The sequence below is a fragment of the Vombatus ursinus genome, unplaced genomic scaffold (genome assembly GCF_900497805.2).
Source record: "Vombatus ursinus unplaced genomic scaffold, bare-nosed wombat genome assembly UNPS02015106.1, whole genome shotgun sequence".
Classification (NCBI taxonomy): Eukaryota; Metazoa; Chordata; class Mammalia; order Diprotodontia; family Vombatidae; genus Vombatus; species Vombatus ursinus.
This window is the reverse complement of record NW_020954884.1, coordinates 1882451-1896305: the sequence shown is the minus strand read 5'-3', so window position 1 is coordinate 1896305 and position 13855 is coordinate 1882451. Positions and strand designations below refer to the sequence as shown.

Sequence of the window (13855 nt, the reverse complement as noted above, 5' to 3'; positions counted from 1 at the left end):
CTCAGTTTCCCCAATTGTAAAATGGGGATGATAACAATGCCTACTTTACAGGATCAAATGAGATAATATTTATGAAGCACTTAGCACATGCCTGACCTATAAGTAGGCACTATATAAATACTAATTCCCTTGCCCCTAGACTTCTCTTATTTATCCCCTTTCCCCCTCTTTCTCCAGTAACTAACTCAAATCTGAGTTGCTTTTTAAGATTGCACCTCAGGTTTTTAAAATAACTTTTTAAATTAAAAACCTCCCTCACAATTATATAGGAAGAGGGACTATACCTGTGATTTCATGTGTGAGGAATTCCCGGTGAGGAAATTTCCTCTACCATTGCAGGTTGCCTTGGGATTTTAGAAGAGAATGTTCTTATTAGGGGCTGGAATCTGTGATGATTAAATATACACAAATTTCCCCTCATTCCTGGATGCTATACTGGATCTAACCTGTAAAATACCTTCTTTCTCCTCCCCTCCTCTCCCCTCCCCCCTTATATACTCCTAGTTCTTAGTTGACAAGCATCCAGTTTATAGTTATCATATATAATGAAGATGAGGGTGACTGTCTCCCAATTATCTCTGGTTTCAGAATATAGTGATGTCTTCAGTGCAGAACTGGCATTGGACCTTAGTGTTCTAGGGTCCCAATACAGCCATCCTTTGGATGTCTTAATATTGAGGACCAGGGTACTGGTGGAACTGGGAAGGCATGAGTTAACCTACCATCCACATACTCCCACAATACTAACTAGTACTGTTTTGAGCAAAGAAGGTTTAGTTCAGACCTGGGACAGTTTGAGATTGATTTGTCCCCAGGTGGATTGATCCTGGGACCCAGCTGTGGGTTGTTCAGATAAAATGAATATAAAAATAGTCCTTAGAAGGGAACTCCTAAAACCCCAGGGCACCTTCTCACTATCAGCTTTTATCTTCTTGAATTACCTTTTTAACCACTTTTTACCTGGGGCATGTTTGTGAATATATTTTTATTAAATGTAGTATTTGTTTGAACCCTCAGGTTCTGAGTGATTCATTGCACCGGATGCAAAAGCCAGTGTCAATGCTTCACCCTTCTGACTGCCCTGCCCCTCAGAGCAAAAATACTAACCATGCAGTAATAAGACTGTGACCACAGTGCATCTAAATAGGAAGAAAGGGGGCTTTCTGTTGCTTATAGTTCTAGGTATCCCTTTCTTTTCATAAATAAGCTATTACAACCTTGTAAATGAATATACACACATTATATACATACACATAGACACACACATATATAAAACTTGTTTAGTCATGTCCAACTTTACATGACCCCATCGATGTTATATCTATGGGTTTTTCATAGCAAAGATACTGGAGTGGTTTGCTATTTCCTTCTCCAGTATATCCGAATTTTGGAAATGAGGAACTGAGGCAAATAGGTGTTAAGTGACTTACCCAGAGTCTCACAGCTAGTGAATGTCTGAGTTTGGATTTGAACTCAGGTCTTCCTGACTCCAGGCCCCCAGTGTTCTATCTGCTATACCACCTAGCGCCGGGCGTGTGTGTGTGTGTGTGTGTGTGTGTGTGTGTGTGTGTGTGTGTGTGTACATATTTACATGCATATATAAACTATTTAGTGATATGTAAACATCAGGTATTGTTGTCCTTTATATAATAGTAATAAGTAGATGTAGATGCAGAATTATATAGTAACTAGAGAGTTAGGCTTGGAGTCACAAATACCTGAGTTCAAGTTTCACCTCTGACATTTACTAGCTGGGTAAGCCTATGCAAGTCACTTAACTACTCTGTCTCAGGCATTTTACTCAGACTTATGTACTAAGTCACAGATGGGTTGTTAACCTGCTTTGTTAGAGCACTGGCAGGCCTCACCCTCCCAAGCCAATGAAATCATAGCTTTTCCCAGCATTTGCGTAATCTGCTAGTAGGATATTAAATGGTAAGACTTTCCTAAAATTACCACCATGTCTCTGGAATTATAATATGTGATGAGCCTGCAGCCTTGTAAAGAGAAAAAAAACACCTATCCAGAAATCTCAGATATTAGGGTGGCATCTGAGAGGAATCCCATGGACTTCACTTTGACCCAACTTTTTGTTAGGTTTTCCTGATGACTGAGAACTCCTTTTCATATTAATCTTTTTTAAATTCCAGGAGTCCAAGAAACAACACCAGGAGATTGTCTCAGTTTACAGAATGCATCTTCTGTATGCTGTACAGGTACAGTCACAATCTACAGAAATACGTCCCCCCTTCCTTTACCAAAAAAGATTTTTTTAAAGTTGTCCCCTTAGCTAAACCATCCATAGAAGGTGACTTAATAACAAACACCAACAACAAATATGAACACTGACATAGGAGAGCAAAAGCAAGGACTTCTTTAATTTGAAATATTAAAGGGTCCTTTTCATTGACTTTTGTCTACTTGAGGAAATTTGTGTCCTTCCCTCTTGACTCCTTTCTACAAAAGCTAAGTAGGAAATTGAGAGGCAGAATTCTCTGGAAATATTTTAACAATTTGCTTTCCTTTGTATAGTCTGATGGTACTGTTGATATATCATCCACAGAACATGCTGTTTTAAGTGTTTCCTTTGGTGGGAATGAGTTTTTCCAATGGCTTACTAGCCTGGGGCTAAGACTTCAATATGGTGACTAATTAGGCTTGAGAACTTTGGCCAGAGGCACCCTTAGGTCACTGAATACCTGAGAGAAAAGTCACTTGACCTTTGCTTTAGTTTCCTCTGGAAGTGAAATGTCCAGACCTGTACAATAGAGTTAATCCTTTCCTAAATGAAGAGGACAGAAAAGTTTCTGGGTAAAGTGCCTCATGATTGTCAGAGGGTTCACCACAAGTAAAGGGGATGTTATGGTCTATGTCTCTTCAAATGTGTTTGTCATATTAATTGTATTTTTATCTAAATTTCCTAGGGTCAGATGGATGAAGATGTCCAAAAAGTACTGAAGCAAATTCTCACCATGTGTAAAAACCAATCACAAAAGAAGTGAGACAGACTGTCTGGAACTCAGCACCAACCCCTCACATTTGCCATATTTGCCTTAAAGCAGGAGTTAGGGTTGGCAGCCACTGCCATTTTGCTCATTTGTTGTATGCACTGTGAGTTCACATAGCTGCCCTCTCAGCTTCTACCCTACACAAGGACTTGTGAGGACTGTCCCTAAGAGAAGACCTTCCATTCTTCAGAATTGTCTGTTGACTTTAAGACCTAAAGTACTAGCCTTGTGATGAGCTGAGGCTGTTAAGTCCAGATCTTGGTGTTAGCTGATGCCACACCTGGTTTGGGTCTGTGGGGCTAAGGGACTTCACTGAGGTGGTCTGTTGGATGGGGATGGTAGTGACCTGCAAACCCCCACAGCCCTTGGTGTTAGTCAATCCTTGCTGTTAGAGATCCTTTTCCCATGGCTGTCCACCTATCCCTACTTTTAGTTAAAAGCACCAACATTTTAGGCTGACATTAACCCTTAACATGATTTAATTTCTAACCAAATTAACCCTGGCACTGGTTACAAGGTACACTGCAAAACCCCTCATCATGTCCTCTGGATGGAGTGCATACCCAATTCCCCATCATTTTTTTCCTTCTTCTACCTTTCATCTCTTAGAGCTATGCTATTCAGTCCAGCAATTGGATGAATAGGATTAACTAAAATATATAGGTTAAAAACATAAATGAGTTGACATTAAAGATTTAAAAAAAAACCTTTAAAAGACACATTGCAAACAACCTATGCAAAGCTTGCCTACTACTGTTGTCCATGAAGCTCAGGAAACCCAAGTCCATGCTTTTCAACAAGGGATTACAGTAAACAGTGCGTTTACAACCAAAAGAAATGCCTCATAGTTCCTAACCTCACTTTTGTAAAGATGTTTTTTCTCCATTATATTTTTATTGGCCATTACAGGTTTTTGGTATCTAAGCCATTTACTATGTAAAATTTGCATTACACTATTTTAACAAAATATTTTAGATAACCATGCTTTAGACTTAAAATGTCTTTGGGTAAAAGTTTTCAGCTGTAGCAAAATGTACTAGAAGTACTCTCAGCTCATCACAAAGTCCCAGCAGATACTAGGAGGTCTGGCCATCTGTCTGTGCTCTTGGAGCTGTCAAGCATTCCTGATGAACATCAGCCTTGCTCTTTTGGCTGAATGTCAAGACATCATAACTGTGCTTACTTTTCCAAACATTGGGAGCATGGCTAATGCCAGTCATTGAAAATTGGTAAAACCTTGATATGATCCAGCCCTCATAGTGCATAGCAAAGATCTATGGAAGAATTCCCATTCCCATGCCATACTTAGAAGTTAAAACTTGTCTAATTTGCTTGTAGCTTCACTTATGGCTTTGTTCTTACTGAGGTATACATATATTTAAAAAAAAAAATCTCTAAGTGGTTCCACCCAGAAGCCTGTGTCTGCTTTGACTGAGTGGACAGTGGCTCAAGGCTTACTGACTCAGTGCTGTCTAGAGCATGTGCTCTCTAAACAATGGCAAAGCAAAATGGCTTTAAAACTTCCCATCAAATAATAGGTCTTGGAGTTACTTAAGTTGTTTAACTGTAATTTGACAATTTTGAAAAATCTCCAAAGAAATGTGAAAGGACTTTTTTGGGGGGTCCGCACTTAAGAAAACACACACAAAAAATTCCAGCACACGAATGCTGCAGAATCTAAAACTTGAGACATTTTATAGTTTCCTGACAATTTTAGTCTTTTACTTTGTTTCATTATGCATATTTATTACAAGTATCTTGGTTAAATATTGAAAAGTTATACACTATAGACTAGCATTTTTGTCTTTGTAATTTACAGGAGTTTATGCAGAAAATAAACTTTGGTTCCATTGTTTTCATCTCTGTCCAGTTTTTCGTTTTCTCATTCACCACTTATGTAGTTTGGGAAGAAGAAATGTGGTATTTAGCTATTTGTACTATTTTAGGGAGAAACTATCGAATTTTAGCTATATCCATTAAAAGTAGTAATCAAATGAAAAATACTTATCAGCCGGGATGGCAGCTCCCACCTCCCTAGTCCCTGCTTGCTGGGATTGCTGAAGCCCATTGGATCACTTGAGCTTAGGAGTTCTGAGCTTCAGTGTGGCTGGAGTCAATCAGGTGTCTTCACTAAATCCACCATGAATATGAATATAGTGACTCCGAAGGATAGGGAGTTTGGAGGAATGGGGGGAACCAATTAGGAGGCCATTGCAGTATTCTAAATGATAAGGGCCTGAACTACAGTGATGGCTTCATGAGTAGAGAGGAAAAAGAGATATTCTAGGCAAGATCTAACAAGTGATTGGGATATGTGGGGTGAGGAATCAAGGGTGTTGTGAACTTGAATGATTAAAAGATTCTCTCAGTAGTGAGAAGGAAGTTTAGAAGACCAATGGGCTTTGGGGGAAAGATAACATGATGATATACGAGAAACATCACAACCCATTCATGCTTATTTCTATGACATTGGCTCTTTCAAACCCAAAACAAAAAGGGTGGGATCTTACTCATGGGTCACTGTCAAAAATGTACAAAGCCTACCCACCCACGGGTGAGGGTGCCTCATCACACTTCTGATTCATCTCAAACTTGTAGTCCACTGAAAATCCCAGATCTTTTTCAGAACAACTGCTATCCATGTTTCCCTCATCTTATCATTTGATTTTTCATACCCAAATACAAGATTTTTCATTTATCCCTTATTTCATTACTCATCTTAATGCTCTAACCTATCAAGAGTTTCTTTGATCCTGACTCTAGTGGGTTAACTAACTTTTCTGTCTATGTTCATCTGCAATTTTGGTGAGCTTACCATGTATGCCTTACTCTGAGTGATTGCTAAAAATGATAAACAGAACAAGGCCAAACAGATCTACTCAAACCCAGATGACCCGTTCCAAGTCTAGTATTTCCACTTTACCTCCATGCAGCTTACAAAGGAGGGACATGAGAAAACAAGAACAGAAAGTGAATATGTGCTTAACTTTGTAAATATTTTGCCTCTGTTCAGTGCTTTGGAGCATAGGGATTCAATCCAATCTCCCTTCACCTTTTTCAGAAGAAAGAGCTCAAAGAATTGTTCAAAGGTGCGAAACAATTTGATGACTAAGCTGAGTCTAGATTTGAAGTTTCCTTTCTATTGTATGTACAGTTTTCCTCCCTTCTTGCTCCCAGATTGCGTAGATTATTAGAAGGATTATTTTATTAATACCTCAGCTTTTTCTTTAGGGTGATCCAATCAGGCTTCTTATGAACATTTTAAGGGAACACATAATAGTGACTCACAAACCTAAAGCTGCTTGGGACCTAGAAACTTAACTTCCCTTTTAATTTAATTATGTAGCTATTAGTATGGGCAAGCTAGGTGGCACAGTTGATAGAGTACCGGGCCTGGAGTCAGGAAGATTCATCTTCCTGAATTCAAATCTGGCCTCAGACACTTCCTAGCTGTGTGACCCTGGGCAAATCACTTAACCCTGTTTGCCTCATTTCCTCAGCTGTAAAATGAGCTGGAGAAGGAAATGACAAACCACTCCAGTATCTTTGCCAAGAAAATCCCAAATGGGGTCATGAAGAGTCAGATACAACTGAAACTACTGAACAACAAAAAAGTTATTAGCCCCAGGACCATATCTACAGTGTAAGTGAAATCAAGTTAAAGTTGATCTCAAGTATCTAATATAGACTCAACTTAGAACCATCTGGCACAGATAACCACTCTTCACCCTGCTGCCAGCACCCTCAAGTTGATGACCCAGCACTTTGGTCCTTGGGGGACTGAGATGATTGCCTTCCCTCTTGCCACCCCACCCCACTCCTCACGTCCACTTATCATATCACAATTTGTATAACCATATACCATATAACAGACAATCTCTTCCCCCACCCTTCCAAACACAAACAAAAGTAGAGGCATATTTTAAATCCCTCTGTCTTTTCCTGGAAGGGCATCACCTCTAAATAACAATCCTAACCTGGCTTCTAGTACTTGCAGATTAATTACTTGGATTGTTGAAGGTTAAGGAAAAATAAGGATTAGAAAAGAGGTAGCCCTACCTGCATAGCCAGCTTGCCTTCTGTAATGCCTAAACATTAAATATTGTCCAAATGCTTCCTGGGTTGCAAAGGTGCTAAAGATTTAGGTTTTTTATTTCTTCGTTGTTGGAGAAAGGTAAAGGAGATGGGCTCTTTGAGAAACTTTTGCTTGGTGCTGTGAGGGCTCATAATTTAATTCTGTGTCATTGGAATTAAGTTTTATTAAAACGGTTACTTAATCACTTATACTGAAATCATGACAGGCTGAAGTGGCTCAAAAGTACATAAACCCCAAAAATCTGGAACTGGAATGAAATATTGCCCCCTTTGTTTTACAGATAAAGAGCACAGTACCCAGAGAAGTTAATGAAGAGCACCAAATCAGTTTGTAGAGCTAGCCACACACAAGGCCAAGGAACCTGATGGTGTCCATTTGGGACATGGGGCCACCTCCTCAAGTAACCCTTTAGGGGCTGGTGTGTTGTCTTTTCCCATTAGACTGTAAATCTCTTGAGAGAAGACACTATCTATTTTGTATATCTCCAGTACTTAGCATAGTGCTTGGTGCACAGTAGGCACTTAATGTTTATTGACTGGTTGAAGTTATTACTCTCCCATAGGTTACTCAGGACCAGGCTTACCTTTCCCAAATAGTGGGGGAGGTTTCCTGCTATAACAGTGTGATTTGATCGAGGTCAAAAAACACTCCTTTCCTGGACTTCTTTAGCAATCTCCCCCTGAAATTTCCCCCATTAGCAATACATTCCTTTGTGTTAAATCACTGCCTCCTCAAGACATCTTTTGGTGGTAGGGAAAGAGCTGTTTTACAACAGGACTGGCTGTGTGACCTTGGGCAGCTTTTTTAACTTCCCTTGTAGCTTCCTCCCTGTGTAAACTGGGAATAATACTTATGCCACTGATCTCACAGATTTTGGGTTAAAAATCAAATGAAATAATTCATGAAAAGCAGTTCTCCCAATAAACATGATCAGTTATCCTTTACAATGCAAACGCCACTGTGAAGGGATAACAGTGCCCCAAGCCTCTATTTGAACTGGCGCTACTTTTTCTGGGTGGGTAAGGGAGAACCTAGTGCTTCGGCTAGGACTGTACTGAATGCTTATTGCTAAAAGCGGTTAGGGAGCGGTCACTAAAATCAGGCGTGCCCACTTTGCTCGCTCTAATTTTCGACCAATGCACGTCGTTCCTCTTCGTGCTCCCACACAGGGGGCTTTTTGGGAGCAGATCTGGGAATCTGGAAAGTGACCACGGTTTCCAAGAGGGAGGATGATTTGTGCTCGCGTCATTCCCTCACCCCACCCAGAGAAGCGGTCAAGGAACAGGAAAGGGTGGGAAGTGGGGCGCACCCTAATCCCTTCCAGCGTCTGTCATCGTGCCCAAACCCACTTCGCCTCCCCCTCACTCTCCAGCAAGCCGAGCTCCCAGCGCGCGGGGCATCCCTCCCTTCGGTTGCCGTGGCAACCGCCAAGGCTGCGTTCTGTTTTCCCCTAGCACTGAGGATCCCCGCAGTAGCAGCCGCGGCGTTCTGTTGCCTTGGTAACCCCCATTGTCTGACTCGCCGGACTGCAAGCCAGTGGCAGAGAAGGGTCTCCAGATCCGCTCAGCTCTCTCATTCCGTAGCTCGGCAGAGGATGCGCTCTCCTGGTGGCAAAGTGCCCTGACATTCCCACGGGAAACCAGGCTGCTCCATAAGCAAGCGGCTTCTCCCCTCCTCCCACTTTCCTGTACCCTTGGAGCCCGGAAGGAGAATTTTTGATTGTATGTTTGTACTATCTCAATCAGGTAATCAGTGCTCCCGACCCTGGAGCAGGTCAGGAAGGGGGTTGATCCCAGTCAGGGAAGCCCTCCCCGCACCCGCACCCTGGCAGAAGCGCGTCCAGGGCCAAAATTGAGAAACAATAAAGCAACTTCGGGGTGGGGGCGAACGAGACTGACCCCCCTCCCCCACCTCTGTCCTTCCCCAAAATGTGGTTTCCTGGAGGGATTTCCAAGGTCATTTATGATTTCACCGGGCAGCATAAAAGAGACCATCATCATAACTGACGTTTCTGTAGTGCTACAAAGCCTTTTTTTTTTTAAACGTAACACCTCATAACTCACAACGGTACTGTGGGGTAGGTGCTACAGGTATTATTCTTATCACCATTTTACCGGTGAGGAAACTGACAGGACAGGTAAATGTTAGAGGCAGGATTTGAACCTGGGTCTCGCTGACTCCAGGTACAGCCTGCAGGTTTCTTTACCTTGTGCTGCCTCTCCCAGCATATGACTTATGACAGTTATTTTTTTCTAGTTTTATTAGAATTACTTTGCCTCAATACTTAAAATTTCCTCAGGGTGAGTGCACCTCTCACCAGCCATCTGCGGGCTGCCGCCACCTTATAACTTAGTGCACGGTCTTCAGGAGTTGCTGTGGCCAACACATTCGTCACCTAGCATCCAACTTGGTGGATCCTGGGGCAAAAAGATTGGTTCCTGTTTGACATATGTTCGTCACTGGGTCCCTTCTTCAAGTTTCTCTCTCTCTCTCTCTCTCTCTCTCTCTCTCTTCCTGCCTCCCTCCACACTGGCATACCAAGTAGCAGAGCCCAAGATCATCTTGAAACTCCATGAGGAACTGCTGGAATGGGTTATTAGTTCAAAATTATACTTATTATAGTATAATAAAATAATGAATAATTATAACAGCTCACATTTATGTATTTACAAATTACTTCCCTTTACAACAACTATGAGGTAAGTCATGGAATCACAGGATTTTGATCTGGAAAGAACTTTAGAGCATCTAATCTAACCCCTTCGTTTGACTCATTATTATCATCATTATTATTATATTATCCCTCTTTTCCAGATACAAAACTCTGAGACTCAGAGAGACTGAGAGACTTGCCCTTGGTCATTTGCCCACAAAGCTCTGCAACTCAAACCCAGGTTTTCACATTAAATTATAATGAGTGATAAACAGGCCAGATTTAACATTCCCTGAGGTTATGTGGGAAAAGGAGGGGCAATATGGTTTTAGTGGATGGAATGTTGGACTTGGAGTCAGGAAGCATTGGGTTCAAATCCCACCTCTGACTCTCTATGACCTGAGGTAAGTCACTTCATCAGTTATCCTTAGGCAACTCTCTAAAAGTACAAACTATATAGATGAATTTTTCCCATAGGGAAGAAATCACAGATTATTATCCACATGTCCTTGAGTGTTATGTACTCAAGGATCTGTGATTGACTTCATCCGAATGTTCAGAATTTATTAATATTAGGTTTAGAAGGTAGCATGGCACAATGGAATGTGCATTGGCCCTGGAGTCAGGATACCTGGGTTCATACCCTGCTTTGGACACTTTTTAGCTGTTGAACCATGGACAAGGGAAGCGCTTATCCTCACAGAATCTCAGTTTCTTCATCCACAAAATGGGGATAATAACACTTGTATTACCTCCCCCCATCCCTTAGGCATGTGAGAAAAGTGCTCTTCAGACAGGTTAGGGTGAGCAAGCCAGTCTAGACAGCAAACATAGTCATGCATTGTTGATTATTATGTGGCAGCTAGGCTTCACAGTGGATAGAGTCCTGGGCCTGGAATCAGGAAGACTTATCTTCATGAGTTCAAATCTAGCCTCGGGACACTTCTTAGCTGTGTGACCCTGGGCAAATTACTTAACTCATTTTCTTCATCTGTAAAATGGCCTGGAGAAGGAAGTGGCAAACCATTCCAGTGTCTTTGCCAAGAAAACCCCAAATGTGGTCATGAAGAGTCGGACATGACTGAAAAATGACTGAAAAACAATAACATTGGTTTCTATATCCAATCTTCACATTTTTAAGATTCCTCCACTTCAATTCAATTATTATTTCCCTCATCATTCCTTCCAGAGTATTGTTAGTACTGTAGATTACTACAGTATAGTACAGTACAATGTTCTTGGGTTTAAAGAATATTAAACTTTTTATTTCTTCTGGTTTTGGTTTATCTAAGTTGCTCCACTGGTGTAATTTTCTATTATTTTAACCATTACTAAATAGTTTGAGCAATTATTACTTTGTAATAAAGTTTGAGATCTTAAATGCTAAAAAAAAAAGTGCTCTGTGAAGCTTAATTTGATATATAATTTGAATAATTATACAGAAACCTCATTTTTAGTTTTAATGCTTTTTATTTTTACACTTGTTTTTAACCAATTCTCCTTCCTCCACCCTTACCCTCCAAACACACCCCTCCCTCTCTTGTCACCAAAAACAAACAAACAAAAACATTTAAATGTGACTAGGAGGGTCCCTTTCCCACAAGGGGCTCTTCTCTGTATTTCACGTGGGCTCAGTTTATCCAGAGATGACTCTCTGTCTTTATAACTCATTGCCCCCCACCCAGAAGTAACTATGGAGAAATTTATGAAACCAATTTAAGTGTATTGCTCATATGTTCACAAAAAGCAGGTAACAGAGTTCCTTCTAAAAAGTCCAGTGTATAACATGAATATCAAGTGTAAGGAAGCATTTTATTTCTTCTACCACTGAAATAGCTTAAAACACAGAAACCCTATCAGGTGCGTTAACAAATACAAAAACATAAAACAATATTACCCGCCATCCATATGTGAGTCTCCTAAAAGGAGACTGTGGTACTAATGAAATGGGTATTTCATTTTCATCTCAGACCTGCCTTCTTTGAGCAACGTGCACAGTCCGTATCTCCTGGCCAGACTTGGGCTTTCTTAGTTGTTTTTACCTGTGGCATTCTTGATGTGCTTTTCCTTGGAGATGTACTGCTATTGTGGAAATAATCTCTGGCTGGGCAGTTAGCAACCTGCTCAGAACCTCTTAACCTCTAGGACTCATGAGGTTGCCACCAGGGACAGAAACATCCATTTCTCGAGTTTGCTGGTCACTGGCCTGTACGAAAGAATGCAAAAAGAGGAAGGTGGCCAAGTTCTGGGGCTCACCAAGGCAAACGTTTTTATTGTCATGATTTATCCAACCTTTCAGCAGCTGGAAGAGTCCTGAAAGAAAGAGAAGTGTTTCTTCTTGGTTCCTTTTGTAGTTCACTGCGAGGATAGCTCCTCCTGACTCTGAGGCAAGTTATCTTCAATGCCTTCCCTATATCTGGGAACCAATCTGGAGTTGCGGTGTCATCTCAGTGAAGCACAGGTCCCAGAAGGAGAGACCAGAATACATGTGCCCAGCTCCATGGGAAATGCCCCAGTTTCTCTTGCTCCTATTAAATAAGCAAAACAAGCAGACATGGTGACTGAATCGGACAGTGTAGATACCACGGCCCACATCCACCTTGCTACAAACCTCATTATTAGCTAGGCATTTCAACTATATCCAGCAGTTACTAACAAGGGAAACTAGACAGATGAGTTTCAGTTCCATTAATGTTTCTAGTCTGCCAATGAGTAGTGAAATAAAGAAGATAAGACAAAGTCCTAGCTCTGCTATTCTCTATGTGACCCTGGCTATGTGACCCTGTGACCCTTCATTTCTTTATGACTCAGAGGAAAATGAGTTGGACTAGACGATATCAAGTCTTTTTGAGTCTGTAGTTCTCTTCTTTGCTCAATTGGATAATCAGCCACAGTGCTTTTTATTTTTACACTTGTTTTTAACCAATTCTCCTTTGAGTCATATTTATCTATTTCATTTTCATACGTCTCTCCTCCCATAGTCCCAAGTCAGCCAGTGAAATGGCTGGTTTAAATATTTCCATGGTTTAGGTGAAGCTGTTAGTGTTCTGGGTTTTAAAACAAAAACATTATGAAGTGGGATGACTATAAATAAGGCAAAAATGATAACGGGATTTTAATTCAAAAGGGTTGTGCTACTGGCCTTTTTAATTTATTCTTTCCCAAAGAAAGTACAAATGAATATATATATAATATTATATACATAATTATAGTTATAGTCATAATTATAGTTATATATTATGTAATTGTAGTCACATAGTTATATAGTATATATAATTATAGTAATATATACAATTATATAGTTATACATTATATATAATTATAGTATTATATATACCTACATATATACACAAATATACATATAAACCTCTCTGTATGGAGCTGCACTGTGTTTTTTATGAAGTCTCTCAACTGATAATCATCTACAAACAATGGCAAGGGAAAAGAAGCAGCTCCTGCACATCTCATAACCAGACTTATTTTAGTCAGTTGTGCTTCTCTGTAGGAAGAAACGATGTATCTATATCCCTACTGAGGTCAGCAACACAACCTGGGACTCCTGTTTCCACATGTAAGCAGAACAGAGCTTTGAAGTCACAGTAATTCGGGAGACATGGAGTGGGACCTCCCACTTGTGAAAAATCTTTGGTAAGAGTTTTTTTTAATCAGTAATAGATGTATTATATAATATCTATAGCTCTTCTGTAGCTTTATTCTAACTAACGAACCCCACTGGCACCAGCAAAGCATTAAAGTTTTGGTCCAGGTATCTGAAATTTGTGACCCAAGAAAAAATTTCAATGGAAAACCAAATTTTCTTCACAGTATTTATGTCATGAACCAGTGTAGTACACTGGAAAGAATACTGACTCTGGAGTCAGGAGGCCCTGAAGGGGTTCAAATTCTGATTATTGCTACCTATATGACCCTTGGACAAGTCATTTAAATCCCCTTGGAGTCTCACTTCCCTCATCTATAAGTAGAGAGGGCTTAAGAGGGTGTAGGCTAGATCAATGGCATCAAATTCAAATAGAAATGAAGCCACTCAACTATACAGGTTGCATATCGACTTAGAAAACTGCTAATATTAATATCTAT

The 13855-nt window shown here is 40.5% G+C and overlaps 2 protein-coding genes across 10 annotated transcripts in view; both read left to right on the top strand.

Moving 5' to 3' along the window:
- The window catches only part of RAI14 (retinoic acid induced 14), a 186553-nt gene extending 181688 nt beyond the window's left edge, over positions 1-4865 (top strand). For all 9 annotated transcript variants that reach the window (XM_027846254.1, XM_027846251.1, XM_027846253.1 and 6 more), the window contains 2 exons: positions 2151-2216; positions 2925-4865. In XM_027846254.1, the coding sequence (XP_027702055.1) occupies positions 2151-2216; positions 2925-3002 (144 nt within the window). In that variant the 3' untranslated portion in view covers positions 3003-4865. The remainder of the gene's footprint in view (positions 1-2150; positions 2217-2924) is intronic.
- An 8505-nt stretch (positions 4866-13370) lies between these two features.
- Positions 13371-13855, top strand: part of TTC23L (tetratricopeptide repeat domain 23 like) — a 38515-nt gene continuing 38030 nt past the window's right edge. Inside the window, exon 1 of the mRNA XM_027846286.1 lies at positions 13371-13405. Within this exon, the coding sequence (XP_027702087.1) occupies positions 13371-13405 (35 nt within the window). The remainder of the gene's footprint in view (positions 13406-13855) is intronic.